The 16,063-nt window shown below is 68.0% G+C and overlaps 2 protein-coding genes and 1 long non-coding RNA gene across 4 annotated transcripts in view; all 3 read left to right on the top strand.

Annotated features, from left to right (window-relative positions):
* The first annotated feature begins 527 nt into the window (after positions 1-527).
* On the top strand, positions 528-7,859 carry TH (tyrosine hydroxylase). Of its 2 annotated transcripts, none has more exons than XM_066360340.1 (13): positions 528-638; positions 2,053-2,265; positions 3,172-3,346; positions 3,611-3,699; positions 3,896-3,963; positions 4,254-4,304; positions 4,669-4,814; positions 4,933-5,068; positions 5,434-5,503; positions 5,950-6,006; positions 6,231-6,326; positions 6,628-6,701; positions 7,463-7,859. In XM_066360340.1, the coding sequence occupies exons 1-13, from the start codon at positions 549-551 to the stop codon at positions 7,620-7,622; spliced, it is 1,425 nt and encodes a 474-aa protein (XP_066216437.1). In that variant the 5' UTR covers positions 528-548; the 3' UTR covers positions 7,623-7,859. The 2 variants fall into 2 exon arrangements, with proteins under 2 accessions (XP_066216437.1, XP_066216436.1); XM_066360339.1 differs by having other exon boundaries at positions 6,568-6,701.
* Positions 7,860-10,503: 2,644 nt separating this feature from the next.
* INS (insulin) lies at positions 10,504-11,793 on the top strand. The gene is made up of 3 exons (XM_066377344.1): positions 10,504-10,595; positions 10,794-10,997; positions 11,574-11,793. Exons 2-3 carry the CDS (start codon positions 10,811-10,813, stop codon positions 11,717-11,719), a joined length of 333 nt encoding a protein of 110 aa, XP_066233441.1. The 5' UTR covers positions 10,504-10,595; positions 10,794-10,810; the 3' UTR covers positions 11,720-11,793.
* A 1,041-nt stretch (positions 11,794-12,834) lies between these two features.
* Positions 12,835-16,063, top strand: part of LOC136400550 (uncharacterized) — a 19,950-nt gene continuing 16,721 nt past the window's right edge. Inside the window, exon 1 of the long non-coding RNA XR_010750334.1 lies at positions 12,835-13,128. This is a non-coding gene — a long non-coding RNA (uncharacterized lncRNA). The remainder of the gene's footprint in view (positions 13,129-16,063) is intronic.

The raw sequence follows: 16,063 nt of genomic DNA, 5'->3' as shown, positions 1-16,063 counted from the left end.
CCATCCATCCATCCGTCCATCCATCCATCCGTCCGTCCATCCATCCATCCGTCCGTCCATCCATCCATCCGTCCATCCATCCAGGGCGGAGCCTGGTCTCTCCTCTCGGTTCCCAGGCACCTGCACCAAGACCCAGGGTCCGGCATGGCCTCCACCAGCGGGGTGCCCAGCACGGCACCTGCCCCGTGTCCCTGCCAGATTCCCCACCCGTTAGGGCTAAGGGGGCACCCGTTGTCCCCGGCCCCCGCAGAGTATGCCCACCCCCACTGGAGACGAGATGAGATGATTCACCGCGGGGCAGGCGGCCCCTGCCTGGGTGCGGTGACAGTGGAGGCAATTAGATTTAATGGGACAGAGCCCTTTCTCCTGCGTCTCCCAGCTCCGCGCCCACCCCGCCTCCCTCAGGCGGAGGCAGCAGCGGCAGGAGAGAGATGCGAGGGAGGTGGGAGGTGGGGGACCCGGGGAGGGGGGGGCTCTGACGTCAGCTCTGCCTATAAGAGGCTGCCGGGCTGCGGGCTGCTGAGAGAGCCCCGGACCTGGCCGGTGTCATGCCCACCCCCAACGCCGCCACGCCGCAGGCCAAGGGCTTCCGCAGGGCCGTCTCCGAGCTGGATGCCAAGCAGGCCGAGGCCATCATGGTAAGAGGGTAGGCTGGTGGTGCCCGCTGGCCGAAGGGGACCAGGAGGAGCCCAGGGCGTTCCCCGGGCTCGGGGTCCGCACAGACGACTCGGACCCAGGCTCGGCGTGGGGTCCTCTGCCCAGGCTGCGTGGGCGACCCTGGTGCCTGGGCGTCTGAGTCTGTGTGGGTGGGTCGACTGGAGCCAACGTGTGCATGAGGGTGTCCGGGGCCCTGGCACAGCTCATGGTGGAGGGTGTGGGCCCCTGGTGGACGGAGGGTGCCAGCCTGAGTTGAAGGGGTATCTGGATTCTGGGGCAATTCCTGCTCATCATCGCCCACCCCACCCCACACACACACACATCCATGTCCCAGGTGTGACCAACCCTGCTTAGCGACACTGGGTACCAGCTGGGACTGTCCCCAAGCCGCTACCACTTAGGGAGTTTGTGCTGGCCAGACCCACTCGGCCGGCCCCCCGCGAGACTGGATCATGGTGGGGTGGGGGTCTTCTCGGCCTGGAAGAGGAGGTCTTCAGTTCATCCCCAGGGATGCCCGGGAATAATCAGCTCCCTGCACATTTAAGACGGATTTTTGTTTCTAAACCTTTTATAGAAAACACAGTTTGAGTTCCAGAAACAATCTTCTCGGGGTGGGGAGTGAGGGAGCTGTGGGGTAGAGCCCCCCGCCCCGTGGAGGCCCAGGGCCCTGGCTGTGTCCACACCCCCAAGGTCCAGTGGGGACTCAGAGAGGAGCTTCCCCTGCATACTCCCTCCCCCCACGTTCCAGACCCGAGGGCCCCAGAACCTCTGGGAAGTTCAGCTCCAAGGGATGCCCCCCCCATGCAGCTCCCTCTTCGTCTGGGCCTGGGGGGGTCTCTGTGCATGGGGGCGTCATGCTGACCCAGGGGGTTGACAGTCTTGAGGACAGGCTGTGGACAAGGACACCTGTATCCAGGTGGAGGGGCAATGTGGCCAGGTGTCCCTGTGCTATGAGGAAGTGCTGGTAAGGACCATGAGGAGAGGTCACTCACACGAACCCAAGAGGCTGGGAGGGGGACGCACGGACTGGGAGGGGGACGCACGGACTGGGTGGGGGCGGCTTCCTGCCAGGCAGCCAGGCACCATGCTGGCTGCCCCCACCCTGAGCTCTGCCGTCCATCTGGGGGCCGAGGGGCAGCTGATGAAGTGCTTGAGTCACTCCTTCCTGTCACCTAATCCAGTTAGGGCCGGCCTGGGGACAGGCGACACAGCGCCTTGGTGCCATGGGTCCGTGGTGCACCCCCAGCCCCGACAAGGCCAGGACACGGGGGGGGGGGCAGGTTCTGCCCAGCCAGCCAGCCGGTCCCTCCGGGACACACAGTAGGCGCTCACGGAGGCAGCAGGGCTGGTGGGTCCGAGAGTCCCGGGGAGAGCTGGGCGGCCCTGTCCCCCCAGTCTCCACGCTTCATCGGGCGGAGGCAGAGCCTCATCGAGGACGCGCGCAAGGAGCGGGAGAAGGCGGAGGCCGCGGCGGCCGCCTCGGAGCCGGGGGAGCCCCTGGGGGCCGGGGCCTGCGTGGAGCGGGACGGCAAGGCCCTGCTGAACCTGGTCTTCACCCTGCGGGGCGCCAAGCCCACTCCTCTCTCCCGCACCCTGAAGGCGTTTGAGGTGAGGGCAGCAGTGGGCCCACAGTGGGCGCCAGGGGCGTGGGCGCGGCGTGGGCAGGACTCAGGCCACTGCCCAGGCCACTGCCCAGGCCACTGAGCGCTGCAAAGGGAGAGGGTCGTAGGAGCTCTTGTCACCCCCCCTCCAGGAACTCGCTGAAGCCACCAAGCGCTAGGCCTGAGGCCAGCAAGCCCTGCCGCCCCGCCCACTCCCCACGACCACCTTGCGTATGTGCGTGAGTGGGCGTGGCCCCCAGGGAGCAGCTGGGGCCCGGGGTCCCCCACGTCCGGCCTGGTCCTGAGACTTCGTGTGGCAGTTGATTGTGTCGGCTGCTCCGGCCACAGGGGGCTGGGCGGGCTGCAGACTGGCCCCCGGCATAGACGCCCAAATGACATTACAGCCAGACTGCTCTCCAGCTCCCACCACCGTGGCCCTAAGGGCTGGCGTGGAGACCCAACACCCCGCGTAGCTGTTGCCAGGGCAACGAGAGCCGGTGGGGGAGCTGACCCTTCCCACCAGCGAGCCAGCCAGCCACGGGGGCTCAGTGTTGCTCAGTAGGGGTCTGTGCCTCCTGACCTCACTGCAGGGGAGCCAGCGACTACCCCCAGCCCTGGGCATGGCCGGTGGGTCCACATGAAGCCACCAGGGATGGCAGGACCTTCTGACCAGGCTGTCTGGGTGTGGCCGAGGGACACAAGACAGCATCACCCAGAAAACTGGGTCAAGGGGACCGCTGAGACAGCTGCTGCTAGACAAATATGACAAACCTCATTTCCCCGCCCCAAGCCCTGGGTCTAACGCCTGGGGGGGGGGGTCAGGGCGAGCGGACCCCAAGGGGCTTCCTCCTCCCCTCTCCCCTCTCCCTCCTTCTGTGTCTCCTCAATCTCTCCCCTGCTTTTGCTCCTTAAGACATTCGAAGCCCAAATCCTTCATCTGGAGACCCGGCCTGCCCAGGGGCCACGGGCGGGGGCCCCCCACCTGGACTATTTTGTGCGCTGTGAGGTGGCCAGCGCCGAGCTGCCTGCCCTGCTCAGCTCGGTGCGCCGCCTGGCGGAGGACGTCCGTGGCGCTGGGGAGAGCAAAGGTGAGCCGGGCCAGCTCCTCCGCCCTGGGAGCAGCCCCCTGGCCCCGCAGGGGAGCCCCGAATGCCCAGGTGGTGGTGCCGGGAGACCTCCGCCCTGCTGGCTCTGGCCCTCCTATTCCCCACCTGTGTCCGGGCCTGGGCACCTCTGGCTTCCACAGTCCCAGGGCCACCTCGTCCCAGACTGTCCGGGGAAGGCTGGGCCACGCTCCCCCCCACAGCCCGCTGCTCACAGGGCGGCCCTCCTTCCTTCCCTCCTCTGTGAAGTCCTCTGGTTCCCGAGGAAAGTTTCAGAGCTGGACAAGTGTCACCACCTGGTCACCAAGTTTGACCCTGACCTGGACTTGGATCACCCGGTGAGCTGGTGCCTCTCCAGACCTGCTGGCCTCAACCACCTCCCCGCTGTGCTCATGGGCGGGTGGTGCGTGCAGCCCGGTGGTGGGGCGGGGGCGGGGGCCCAGCTCCCAGCAGGGTCAGAGGTCACACCTGGGCTGGTGGGGCGGGGGAGGGGCAGCAGGAGAGCCCCCTGAGCTGCGTCCACTCTGCCCGCAGGGCTTCTCGGACCAGGTGTACCGGCAGCGCAGGAGGCTGATTGCGGAGATCGCTTTCCAGTACAAGCAGTAAGGAGGTCCTCCGGCCCAGCCTGCGGACCCCCGCCCTTCCCCCTCCCACCCTGCCGCAGATGGGCTGGGGGGAAAGGCCTCTCTGCCAGCAACACCCCCACCCACCTTCACTGTCACATTGTCCCTATGGTCGGTCCCTGTGTGACTCGGGAACCCCAAGTCACAGCCAAGCAAACCACAACACAGAGCGGTCAAGCAGTAAGAGACCACGCAGCCCCAGCCCTTCCTGTCCACCCCCTACATGCCGTCCCCGAGGGGTCCCTGCCTGACTGCTGGTCCCTCCACAGTGGTGACCCTATTCCCCGTGTGGAGTACACGGCCGAGGAGATTGCCACCTGGTGAGACCCTGTGACAGCGGCTGACGGGAGAGGGGCAGGAGTGGGGACAAGGAGTGGGGACAAGGAGGGCCTGGGTGTGACCCCTCCAGAGTCCCGTGTTCACGGTCAGTGGCTCCCAGAAGGACAGACTGAGGCCAGTGGGGAGGGACTTCCTGAGACCCCAAAGGTTGGCCTGGTGAGTCGTCCAGGAAGCTGAGGGCTGCCCACCCCCACGCTTGTCCCCTAGAATCCCCTAAACCGCGGGTGAAAGCTCCTCCCAGTGACCAAGGGCTTCGGGAGCCTAGGACGGGCCACGCAGGGGCTGCTCCATGGGGAGCCCAGGGCCCCGGCCAGGCCTGAGTCCCCCTCCACCGGCCACCCGCAGGAAGGAGGTGTACACCACCCTCAGGGGCCTCTATGCCACCCACGCCTGCCGGGAGCACCTGGAGGCCTTCGAGCTCCTGGAGCGCTTCAGTGGGTACCGTGAGGACAACATCCCCCAGCTGGAGGACGTCTCCCGCTTCCTGAAAGGTGAGCCACTGGACGGACGGACAGACGGATGGAGGGCCTGGGAGCGCACAGTCAGCCCCCCGGGGCCCTGGCCCTCCCGAGGCTCTGACCGCCCGTCCGCCCGCCGTGGCCCTTGCAGAGCGGACAGGCTTCCAGCTGCGGCCCGTGGCCGGCCTGCTGTCTGCCCGGGACTTCCTGGCCAGCCTGGCCTTCCGCGTGTTCCAGTGTACCCAGTACATCCGGCACGCCTCCTCGCCCATGCACTCCCCCGAGCCGTGAGTGTGCTGCAGCCGTGGGGCGGCCTGTGGGCTGCTGGGACTCCACACAGGCCAGGGGGAAGCCCCCACCACCACCCGGTCCAGGCCTTGCCGTCACCCCTGGGGGTATAGGGGGAGGGGTCCCGGCCTCCAGCTCCACCCCCCTGGGGGTGTAGGGGGAGGGGTCCCGGCCTCCAGCTCCACCCCTTCTCCCCGCCCCCACGCAGGGACTGCTGCCACAAGCTGCTGGGGCAGTGCCCATGCTGGCTGACTCCCCTGGGGGTGTAGGGGGAGGGGTCCCGGTCTCCAGCTCCACCCCCTTGGGGGTGTAGGGGGAGGGGTCCCGGTCTCCAGCTCCACCCCTTCTCCCCGCCCCCACGCAGGGACTGCTGCCACGAGCTGCTGGGGCACGTGCCCATGCTGGCTGACCGGACTTTCGCCCAGTTCTCCCAGGTGTGTCCTCCAGGCCTCCAGCCAGGAGCCGAGGTCAACCGCAGGGTTCCAGGCCCAGGCTTGGGGCTGGGGGTGGAGGGGAAGGGACTCCCTGAGCCCGTCCAGGCTGGCCTGTGCCCGCTGGGGCCCAGAGGTGTCAGGGAGACGGCATCATCCTGATACAGAGGGGTGGGCGGGCTCAGACCAATTCCAGGAAGACCGCTTTGTAGAAACGATGAAGTATCCTTTTCCAACAGTCCCCCTGGGTCAGGAGCCCATGGCCTGTGCTGCCACCTGCCGGCCCCCCCAGGAACACCAGGGAGCCGTCCTGGGTGGGCCCTGATGGGCCCGAGTCCAGGCCGCCCCGTGGGGCTGCGGACACCCCCAGCCCCTCCAGTGGGTGCCCAGGCAATGGTGGTCGGAGCTCCCCCAACCCCGTCAGCCTCGTCCTCCTCCTCCTTCCGCAGGACATCGGCCTGGCGTCCCTGGGAGCCTCGGACGAGGAAATCGAGAAGCTGTCCACAGTGGGTCCCATCCCCTGCAGGGCCGGCGGGTGGGCTCAGGACCCAGGGGGTGCAGGTGGGCCCTTCCAGCTGGGCTGAGGTCTCTGCTTCTGTCCAGGGAGTGTCCCTCTCAGACCGTGGCCGCCCCGGGGGCCGGGCCCGCTCTGCCTGGGTGGGTGGTGTCGCAGGGGGCCCAGGGCGGTGGGACGGCCTCTCCGGCCGACCGGACCGGCGCTGTCCCCCAGCTGTACTGGTTCACGGTGGAGTTTGGATTGTGTAAGCAGAACGGCGAGGTGAAGGCCTACGGTGCTGGGCTCCTGTCCTCCTACGGGGAGCTCCTGGTGAGACGCTCCTGAGCGAGGGGAAGGGGTCAGGTCGAGGTCCCAGCAAGGAGGGTGGTCTTGGTTTCCCCTCCCGGGTTTGGACCTCCCAGGAGGGTGGAGAAAGCCTGTCTCTGTGGTGCCGGGGCCACAGGAAGACCCCCCGGGGGTGGGGGGAGGAGGGCACGCGTCTGCACCCCGAGTCAGTTCCCGAGGGGCCGTGGGGCGCTGGTCCTGTGACCCGTGGCCCCCCCGCCCCCAGCACTCCCTCTCAGAGGAGCCCGAGATCCGGCCCTTTGACCCTGACGCGGCCGCCCTGCAGCCGTACCAAGACCAGACATACCAGTCCGTCTACTTTGTGTCCGAGAGTTTCAGCGATGCCAAGGACAAGCTCAGGTGGGCCAGCCCCCGGAGCAGAGACCACCCCCTGCACCCACCCAGGGCCCCCTAACGGGGTGAGCTTGTGGGCAGGCCTGCCACATGAACCCATTTCACAGAGGAGAAAACTGAACGCCTCCGTGACCACACCCTTCCCCTACAGCAGCACCCCCCCCAAAAAAAAAAGTCTGGGGAGTGGGATAACTGTGAGGCCTGGTGGCCAGGACGAGGTCAGGCCAAGGCCAGGGCTTCTCAGAGGCCGAGTCTGACCTTTGCAAGAAGGATCTGTGAGGTCCCTCCCAGCTCCTGCCCTCTGAGCAGCTGGGGCCGGAGGGTGGGGTGGACAAGAGGCGTGGGATGCTCAGAGGGGCCTGGAGGCCGTGGAGAGTTCCCTGGGACGGGAACTGGGGGTGCAGTGCGGGTTGGGCAGGTCCTGACGCACCCCATCTCTTTAACCTGGGAAAGGGCCAGGCTCCTGTTGTCACAGGAGACAGAGGCCCGGAGAGGGGAGAAAGGGAGGGTTGGGTCTCACACACAAGCTTGAGGGCAGAGACCTCGCTGGGAGTCTCTGAGACACCCCCAGAGAAGTCTGGGAAGTCTTCCTGGAGGAAGAGGTGTAGCTGAGCTGGGCCTTGATGGGGGAGCAGAGAGGGATGGGGTTGTTCTGGAGGCTGCAGACCCTTCCCCAAGCTGCCCCAGCTCCTCCCTGTCCCCACCCTCCACAAAGCCCCTGAGTCCCCCACCGAGCGACTGAGGGTCCGTGCCGGCCCCCTCCCCAGGAGCTACGCCTCCCGCATCCAGCGCCCCTTCTCTGTGAAGTTTGACCCATACACGCTGGCCATCGACGTGCTGGACAGTCCCCAAGCCATCCGGCGCTCCCTGGAGGCCGTCCAGGACGAGCTGCAAACCCTTGCCCACGCGCTGAGTGCCATGGGCTAAGTCCAGGGGGTGTGACCAGCGGGCCCTGGTGGGCTGGCCTTTGGGTTCCCCAGGCCCTTCCCCGGCCTCCCCGACCCCTGGGTACCAGCACCCCAAGAGCTTGCCAAAGATCCTCCCTGCCGGAGGGCCCCGCGCTGCCCCCGCCCTGCTCCTCGGCCAGCCCTTCTGCTGGCATCCTTCGCCCCGATGTGCCACGTGCCTTGCTGTGTGCTGCCCGCTCACCTCACCATCTTAATAAAGAGAGAAGCCCCGTGTCTGCTGGGTGTCCGAGTCATGTGCCCCCGGCCTCGCTCAGAGGTCTCCCCTCTGCCTCTTCCTCCTGCACAGCCTCACGGGGCGGCCCAGGCCAGCAGGGGGGCCCTCACAGGCCGGCGTTCCCCGCTCAACCAGAGGGCCAGCACCCTGAGCCCCCAGCAGCTCCCAAGGGCCGAGGGCGTCCTGGCTGAGTTCCCTGTCTCTGTGGGCTGTGTGGGAGGCAGGAAGTAGCCAGCCCACGTGGGCTGGGCACCAAGGGGGAGGGCAGGGCGCACGGCAGTGCCGACGGAGCATGTCGTCTCCAAGGTCCACCTGAGAGGGGGACAGGGCCCCAGGGGGACAGCCCGGGAGTGCAGGTGGAGTCCTGGCTGCTGCATGGGATCCCTGCACCACCACCAAGGGCAGGACCTGGGATGTTTCCCGAAATGTGAGCCGGTTCCCCGGTGAATCCTCCGGATGTCAGTCTCCCCAGCAAGGCCGCTGGGGAGCTGGATTCTGGGTTCTGTGAGGCCCCCACGCTCACGTGAGGGGATCTGGACGTGGCCCTCCGTCTGGAGCCCCTGCCTCATCTAGGGCGGGCCCTCCTCTCCCTCGCTTGAGGGGGCAGCCCGGCTCCTTACTTCCTGCAGGCCGGGGTGATGCCAGCCCGTCTCTCGGGCTTCCTGTGCTCCCTCTGGATGACCCCCCTACAGCCCTAGCTTCAAACCAGTCCTGGCCAACTCCTACTCATCCGTCAATGCCCTCCTGGGCAAAGCCTCCTCCCCTGACGGCCTGCCCTCCTCCCATCTGCTGGGCCTTGAACACCTTGACTGCTCAGCCCCATACCGCCTCACGTCAGCCCAGGAGCCCCGTAGGGCCCCCGGCAGAGGGCTGATGGCCAGCCTCATCTCCCTCTGGCCCTCCTAAGTGACCCCTGGGCTCTGTCCTCCCACCGGATCCTCCCTTGTCCAGCCTCCTGCCCTGCACGTCCCTCTCAGAGAGGTTCCGAGGGGTTCTTCAGCTGTGAAGGGACCTTGGCGCTCAGCGCTTTCTCTGCAGGGAGGGGCCCGACACCCCGGTGCCCCCGGTGCTGAGGGAGGTTAGAGACAGCGGGGGGCAGGTGGGAGTCCAGGTCACCCCCTTCATGCCTGTGCAGGGGGAGTTGGGGGGACCGCAGGGGCTCAGCCCACGTGACATCGGAGCAAGATGAAGGGGTGGTGGGGCCAGGCCTGGCAGGGGTCAGCACGGGGAGACGGACGGGGCTCCTGGGAGAAGGGTGGGGTCAGCACGGGGAGACGGAGGGGGCTCCAGGAAGAAGGCCGGGGTCAGCACGGGGAGATGATGGGGCTCTGGGAAGAAGGGCGGGGTCAGCACGGGGAGATGGACGGTTCTCCGGGAAGGGCGGGGTCAGCACGGGGAGATGGGCGGGGCTCCAGGAAGAAGGGCGGGGTCAGCGCGGGGAGATGGGCGGGGCTCCGGGAAGAAGGGCGGGGTCAGCGCGGGTAGATGACTGGGCTCCGGGAAGAAGGGCGGGGTCAGCGCGGGTAGATGACTGGGCTCCGGGAAGAAGGGCGGGGTCAGCGCGGGTAGATGACGGGGCTCCGGGAAGAAGGGCGGGGTCAGCATGGGGAGATGGACGGTTCTCCGGGAAGAAGGGCGGGGTCAGCACGGGGAGACAGAAGGGGCTCCAGGAAGAAGGGCGGGGTCAGCACGGGGAGACGGACGGGGCTCCGGGAAGAAGGGTGGGGTCAGCACGGGGAGATGGACGGTTCTCCGGGAAGAAGGGCGGGGTCAGCACGGGGAGACGGAGGGGGCTCCAGGAAGAAGGCCGGGGTCAGCACGGGGAGATGGGCGGGGCTCCGGGAAGAAGGGTGGGGTCAGCACGGGGAGATGGACGGTTCTCCGGGAAGAAGGGCGGGGCTCTGGGAAGAAGGGTGGGGTCAGCACGGGGAGATGGGCGGGGCTCCGGGAAGAAGGGCGGGGTCAGCACGGGGAGACAGACGGGGCTCCGGGAAGAAGGGTGGGAACCCAGAGGGGACTCAGGTGAGATGTGGACAGGCCGGCCACATCCATGGGGCCCCGGGGCCAGGCATCGCAGGGGAGCCCCGAACCCCACATTGAAACGAAGGTGCAAAAAAAAAAAAAAAAAAGAAACGAAGGTGCAGGGCTGCTGGCCCCTAAAATCCAGCCCTCCCTGCAGCACCGTTCCGGGAGCTGGGGGCCTCAGGCGAGCTGCTGTGCTCGGGCAGAGGAGGGGACAGGGCCATAAGCAGAGAGATGTCCCTCCTGGTCCCACCCCTACAGCCCAGGCTGTTCACGGGGCCTTGAGGGCTGACCAGGGCCAGTGGTCAGGAGGCGGGGGCGGGGGCTGAGGCAGGAAGAGCCCTCTCCTCTCAGCGCTACCTCCCTGGACTCCTGTGGAAACCAGGGCTCTGCTCCCTGGGAGATGTTTGTCCCCCGCTGGGTGGGGGCAGCCAGGGGCCTGCAGGCCCCCTCATTAAGAGTCTAATGACCCCGTGTCCCTGAGAGGTGCTGACGACCAAGGAGAGGTTCTTGCAGACCCAGCACTGGGCAAATGACCCAGAAATTGCAGCCTCAGCCCCCTCCACCCGTGGCCCCCAGCCATCTGCCACCCCTGGGGCTCTAATGGGCCAGGCAGGTTGGGGACTATAAAGCCAGCCGGACCCAGTGGCCCCCAGCCCTCCGGACTGGCTACCTCCGCAGGCCGTCAGAAAGCAGGTCAGTCCGGGGGCTCCGAGTCAGCCGTGGGCTGGGGCTGTCCTCCCCCTGGGGTTCAGGGTGTCCGGGCTCTCAGAGGGACGTGAGCTCTTTCTTCCCTTAGAGCATTTTGGGCTGGCAAGGGGTAGGGGTCCCTGGCGGGGGGGCGGGGTGGGGGGGAGCGTGCCCCACGCCGGCCTCAACCCGGCCCGCCCCCAGGTCGCCGACGCCCCGCCATGGCCCTGTGGACGCGCCTGCTGCCGCTGCTGGCCCTGCTGGCCCTCTGGGCGCCTGCCCCCGCCGGGGCCTTCGTCAACCAGCACCTGTGCGGCTCCCACCTGGTGGAGGCCCTGTACCTGGTGTGCGGGGAGCGCGGCTTCTTCTACACGCCCAAGGCCCGCCGGGAGGCCCAGGACCCGCAGGGTGAGCGCTCGCCATCCTGCCCGCCCCCCACCCCCCGGGGAAGTCCTGCGGGGTTTTTGGGTTAAAGGAATAATGTTCCTTAGGTCACATTCTAGAAGTGACCAGCAACCCGGTCAGTGTTGGCATCCAGGTGCCAAGACAGGACGACGTCCCTCCGCTCCGTCCCATTCTCTGTCGTCCCCCTGCTTGCTGGTCCCCCCACCTACCGCCCCTGCTCAGACAGGGGTCCCCCCTGCTCCTCTCTGCCTCTGAGGGCAGCAACTTCGGGGGCAATTCCATTCGGGGAGTCGGGCCTGGAAGCTGCTGACTGACTGGGGAGACACGGGGCCAATGGGGGTGCCCCCTCCTCCCACCCGAGTGCCCGTGGGGAAGGGCTGGACTAGGGCGGGCTGTATGCCGTAGGAAGCGGGGGGCAGGCCCGTGCCGGGCAGGCAGCAGGAGCACCTATTCAGGTTTCCTGGGGGCCGAGGGCAGGACGCAGGGACTCCGCCAGGCGGCGGGCACCTGCTGTCCCGGGGGTTGGGCAGGCAGGGGGTCCGCTCTCTGCCCTGACGGTGGGTTCTCGTCTCCCGGCAGTGGGGGAGGCAGAGCTGAGCGGGGGCCTCGGCGCGGGCGGCCTGCTGCCCCTGGCCCTGGAGAGCTCCCTGCAGAAGCGTGGCATCGTGGACCAGTGCTGCACCAGCATCTGCTCCCTCTACCAGCTGGAGAACTATTGCAACTAGCCGGTGCCGCCGGCGCTGTGCCCGCTCCCCGCGTGCCCGCCCTGCGGCTGAGTCAATAAAGCCCTCAATGAGCCCCGCGCTGTCGTCTGTGTGGTGCCGGCGGCCGAGGACTGGCGGGGCACAGGGGTGCGGGTCAGGGTGGCTGCCGTGGGGCGCCCTCCCCGAGTCCCCCTTCTCTGTCCTCACTCACTGGGTGCCCACGGGCACGTGGCAGCGTGGCAGTGCCCCCTCCCCAGGTGGCCAGCCCTTGTCCCCTGCCCTGTGTCACTGGGAGGACTCAGGGCCACCTGGCTACATCAGGACAAGACAGAGAAGGGTGTGGGGGGTCTCGGGCTGGGAGAGGGGCTGGCTGGGACCTGACACCATGCGCTCACAAGCCCGGAGCCCTCGGGCTCCCAGGGGCATCTGGAGGAGACAGAAGGGGCCACGAGCAATGTCTCCCCCCTGGCCCCAAGAAGCCGGCTTTTAGGGCCGTTTGTGACGGAGGCGCCCCTTGGAGGGAAGAGGCTGGGCAGGGAGTTTCAGGGGCAGAGAAAGGTACGAAAGGCTGCCCACACTGGGCCTTCCTGCGTGCTCCCCCACTGCCCCCAACCCCGGGTGGGCCCAGGCCAGCCCGAGAACGCAGCCCAAATCCAGCCAGAACCCACGGGGGCCCTGGGGGACTCGGGAGAGACCAGCCAGCAGCCTTGCAGCCGGGGACGGACCAGGACCGTCACAGGCAGACCCCCTGGGCAGGGGTCTGGGACCCAGCGCTCAGGAACTCCTGGCTGTGCCCCCCCAGCCCGAGAACTGCAGCCCGCAGGGTCCCCCCACGACGCAGCCACACCCCTTCGGCCCCATCCCCAGGAGGTCACCCCCAGCAGTGCCGTCAGGGCCTGAGATCAAGGTCACTCGAGGTCCAGGTCTGCAGGGCTCCCGGCACCTTCCTCCTCGGCACCTGCTGCGGCCCAGGGTGGCACCAAGGGACACTCCACACAGGCCTGGAATGTCTGAGAGACTGGACACTGCCCGGGTGGACCGTGGACCGGGAGGTCAGAGGGTGACCTGGCCAGTCTGCCAGGTGCCCAGGCCAAACCAATCTGCCCCTTCCCTGAAGGCTCCGCCCGGGGCCTGAGTCCTGCTGGCTGCAGACCCTCACAAGGCAGACCTCCTGCCTGGGGGCCCAGTGCCTGCCCACCCCCCGCAACCTTCCCTGAACCCTGAGGCTCCATCCCAGGCTCCTCCCCGACCATGGCCACATCGATACCCCGTAGTGGGGGCCAGGCCTGGGCAGATGAGTGGACGGCGGACCCCGGACCCGGAAGAGGAGGAGCAGGAGGTGGCCGGGATGGGCAGGGGTTGCTGCTCGCGGGAACACTCAGGTGTCCCCAGAAGCCCGGGAGAGGGAGGGGTGTCCTGCAGAGGTTGAGGTACGTGAGCATGGGGGGGCCGGGCCCGGTGCCGCTGGGACGGAAAGGGGGCCGGCGGGGAGTCGGGTGGCTATTCAGGCAGCGGCTGATCAAGCCTGTGTCCTGCCCGGCCCTGCTGACCAGGAGACCCTGGGCAGGGCCCCAGAACATCCCTCCCGCTCAGGTGCCAGCCGGCTCTGAGGAGGGAGAAGCCCCTTTGGGGTCCAGGGCACCTGGGCCATCTCAGCTGGCAGACTCACAGCGTGTGTGGGCTCGGGTGGGTCCAGGGTGCCACCCAAAGACTGCCCTCCTGGGCGCCTCACCTGGGGAGGGGGATCACACACACCCTTGGGGTAGAGAAGGCTGCCCACCCAGCACCTGGGTCATGCGGTGACATGGTCCTTGGTCCCCTGCCTGGACTGGGCCCTGACTCTTCTGTCCCTCCTGAGACCCAACCCCCCCAGCCGAACCCCTCCTGAGACCCAACCCCCCCAGCTGAACCCCTCCTGAGGCCCAACCCCCCCAGCTGAACCCCTCCTGAGACCCAACCCCCCCAGCTGAACCCCTCCTGAGGCCCAACCCCCCCAGCTGAACCCCTCCTGAGGCCCAACCCCCCCAGCTGAACCCCTCCTGAGGCCCAACCCCCCCCAGCCGAACCCCTCCTGAGACCCAACCCCCCCAGCCGAACCCCTCCTGAGACCCAACCCCCCCAGCTGAACCCCTCCTGAGGCCCAACCCCCCCCAGCTGAACCCCTCCTGAGACCCAACCCCCCCAGCCGAACCTCTCCTGAGACCCAACCCCCCCAGCTGAACCCCTCCTGAGACCCAACCCCCCCAGCTGAACCCCTCCTGAGACCCAACCCCCTGAGACCCAACCCCCCCCCAGCCGAACCCCTCCTGAGACCCAACCCCCTGAGACCCAACCCCCCCCAGCTGAAGCCCTCCTGAGACCCAACCCCCCCAGCCGAACCCCTCCTGAGACCCAACCCCCTGAGACCCAACCCCCCCCCAGCTGAACCCCTCCTGAGACCCAACCCCCTGAGACCCAACCCCCCCCAGCTGAAGCCCTCCTGAGACCCAACCCCCCCAGCCGAACCCCTCCTGAGACCCAACCCCCCCAGCCGAACCCCTCCTGAGACCCAACCCCCCCAGCCGAACCCCTCCTGAGATCCAACCCCCCCAGCCAAACCCCTCCTGAGGCTGAACCCCTCCTGAGACCCAACCCCCTGAGACCAAACCCCCCCCAGCTGAACCCCTCCTGAGACCCAACCCCCCCAGCTGAACCCCTCCTGAGACCCAACCCCCCCCAGCTGAACCCCTCCTGAGACCCAACCCCCCCCAGCTGAAACCCTCCTGAGGCCCAACCCCCCCAGCTGAACCCCTCCTGAGGCCCAACCCCCCCGGCTGAACCCCTCCTGAGGCTGAACCCCTCCTGAGGCCCAACCCCCCCCAGCTGAACCCCTCCTGAGACCCAACCCCCCCAGCTGAACCCTTCCTGAGACCCAACCCCCCCAGCTGAACCCCTCCTGAGACCCCAACCCCCCCAGCCGAACCCCTCCTGAGACCCAACCCCCCCAGCCGAACCCCTCCTGAGACCCAACCCCCCCAGCTGAACCCCTCCTGAGACCCAACCCCCCCAGCTGAACCCCTCCTGAGGCCCAACCCCCCCCAGCCGAACCCCTCCTGAGACCCAACCCCCCCAGCTGAACCCCTCCTGAGGCCCAACCCCCCCCAGCTGAACCCCTCCTGAGACCCAACCCCCCCAGCCGAACCTCTCCTGAGACCCAACCCCCCCAGCTGAACCCCTCCTGAGACCCAACCCACCCAGCTGAACCCCTCCTGAGACCCAACCCCCTGAGACCCAACCCCCCCCAGCTGAACCCCTCCTGAGACCCAACCCCCTGAGACCCAACCCCCCCCAGCTGAAGCCCTCCTGAGACCCAACCCCCCCAGCCGAACCCCTCCTGAGACCCAACCCCCCCAGCCGAACCCCTCCTGAGACCCAACCCCCCCAGCCGAACCCCTCCTGAGATCCAACCCCCCCAGCCAAACCCCTCCTGAGGCTGAACCCCTCCTGAGACCCAACCCCCCCAGCCGAACCCCTCCTGAGACCCAACCCCCCCAGCTGAACCCCTCCTGAGACCCAACTCCCCCAGCTGAACCCCTCCTGAGGCTGAACCCCTCCTGAGACCCAACCCCCCCCAGCTGAACCCCTCCTGAGGCTGAACCCCTCCTGAGACCCAACCCCCCCAGCTGAACCCCTCCTGAGACCCAACCCCCCCAGCTGAACCCCTCCTGAGACCCAACTCCCCCAGCTGAACCCCTCCTGAGACCCAACCCCCCTGAGACCCAACCCCCCCAGCTGAACCCCTCCTGAGACCCAACCCCCTGAGACCCAACCCCCCCCAGCTGAACCCCTCCTGAGACCCAACCCCCCCAGCTGAACCCCTCCAGAGACCCAACCCCCCCAGCCGAACCCCTCCTGAGACCCAACCCCCCCAGCTGAACCCCTCCTGAGACCCAACCCCCCCAGCCGAACCCCTCCTGAGACCCAACCCCCCCCAGCTGAACCCCTCCTGAGGCCCAACCCCCCCAGCTGAACCCCTCCTGAGGCTGAACCCCTCCTGAGACCCAACCCCCCCAGCTGAACCCCTCCTGAGGCCCAACCCCCCCCAGCTGAACCCCTCCTGAGACCCAACCCCCCCAGCTGAACCCCTCCTGAGACCCAACCCCCCCAGCTGAACCCCTCCTGAGACCCAACCCCCCCCCCAGCTGAACCCCTCCTGAGGCCCAACCCCCCCCAGCTGAACCCCTCCTGAGGCCCAACCCCCCCAGCTGAACCCCTCCTGAGGCTGAACCCCTCCTGAGACCCAACCCCCCCAGCTGAACCCCTCCTGAGGCTGAACCCCTCCTGAGGCCCAACCCCCCCCAGCTGAACCCCTCCTGAGACCCAACC

The sequence above is a fragment of the Saccopteryx leptura genome, chromosome 1 (assembly GCF_036850995.1).
Source record: "Saccopteryx leptura isolate mSacLep1 chromosome 1, mSacLep1_pri_phased_curated, whole genome shotgun sequence".
Taxonomy (NCBI): Eukaryota; Metazoa; Chordata; class Mammalia; order Chiroptera; family Emballonuridae; genus Saccopteryx; species Saccopteryx leptura.
Note: the sequence above shows the minus strand (reverse complement) of the source record. Positions and strands in the feature narration are given on the sequence as shown.

Bases quoted from the DNA above. Each gene is read 5' to 3' on its own strand.
- TH (XM_066360339.1), top strand. From the start codon at position 549: ATGCCCACCCCCAACGCCGCCACGCCGCAGGCCAAGGGCTTCCGCAGG. The intron at 639-2,052 runs GTAAGAGGGTAG...CTGTCCCCCCAG, and splicing joins AGCAGGCCGAGGCCATCATG to TCTCCACGCTTCATCGGGCG. The intron at 5,069-5,433 runs GTGAGTGTGCTG...GCCCCCACGCAG, and splicing joins CCCATGCACTCCCCCGAGCC to GGACTGCTGCCACGAGCTGC.
- INS (XM_066377344.1), top strand. From the start codon at position 10,811: ATGGCCCTGTGGACGCGCCTGCTGCCGCTGCTGGCCCTGCTGGCCCTC. The intron at 10,998-11,573 runs GTGAGCGCTCGC...GTCTCCCGGCAG, and splicing joins GGAGGCCCAGGACCCGCAGG to TGGGGGAGGCAGAGCTGAGC.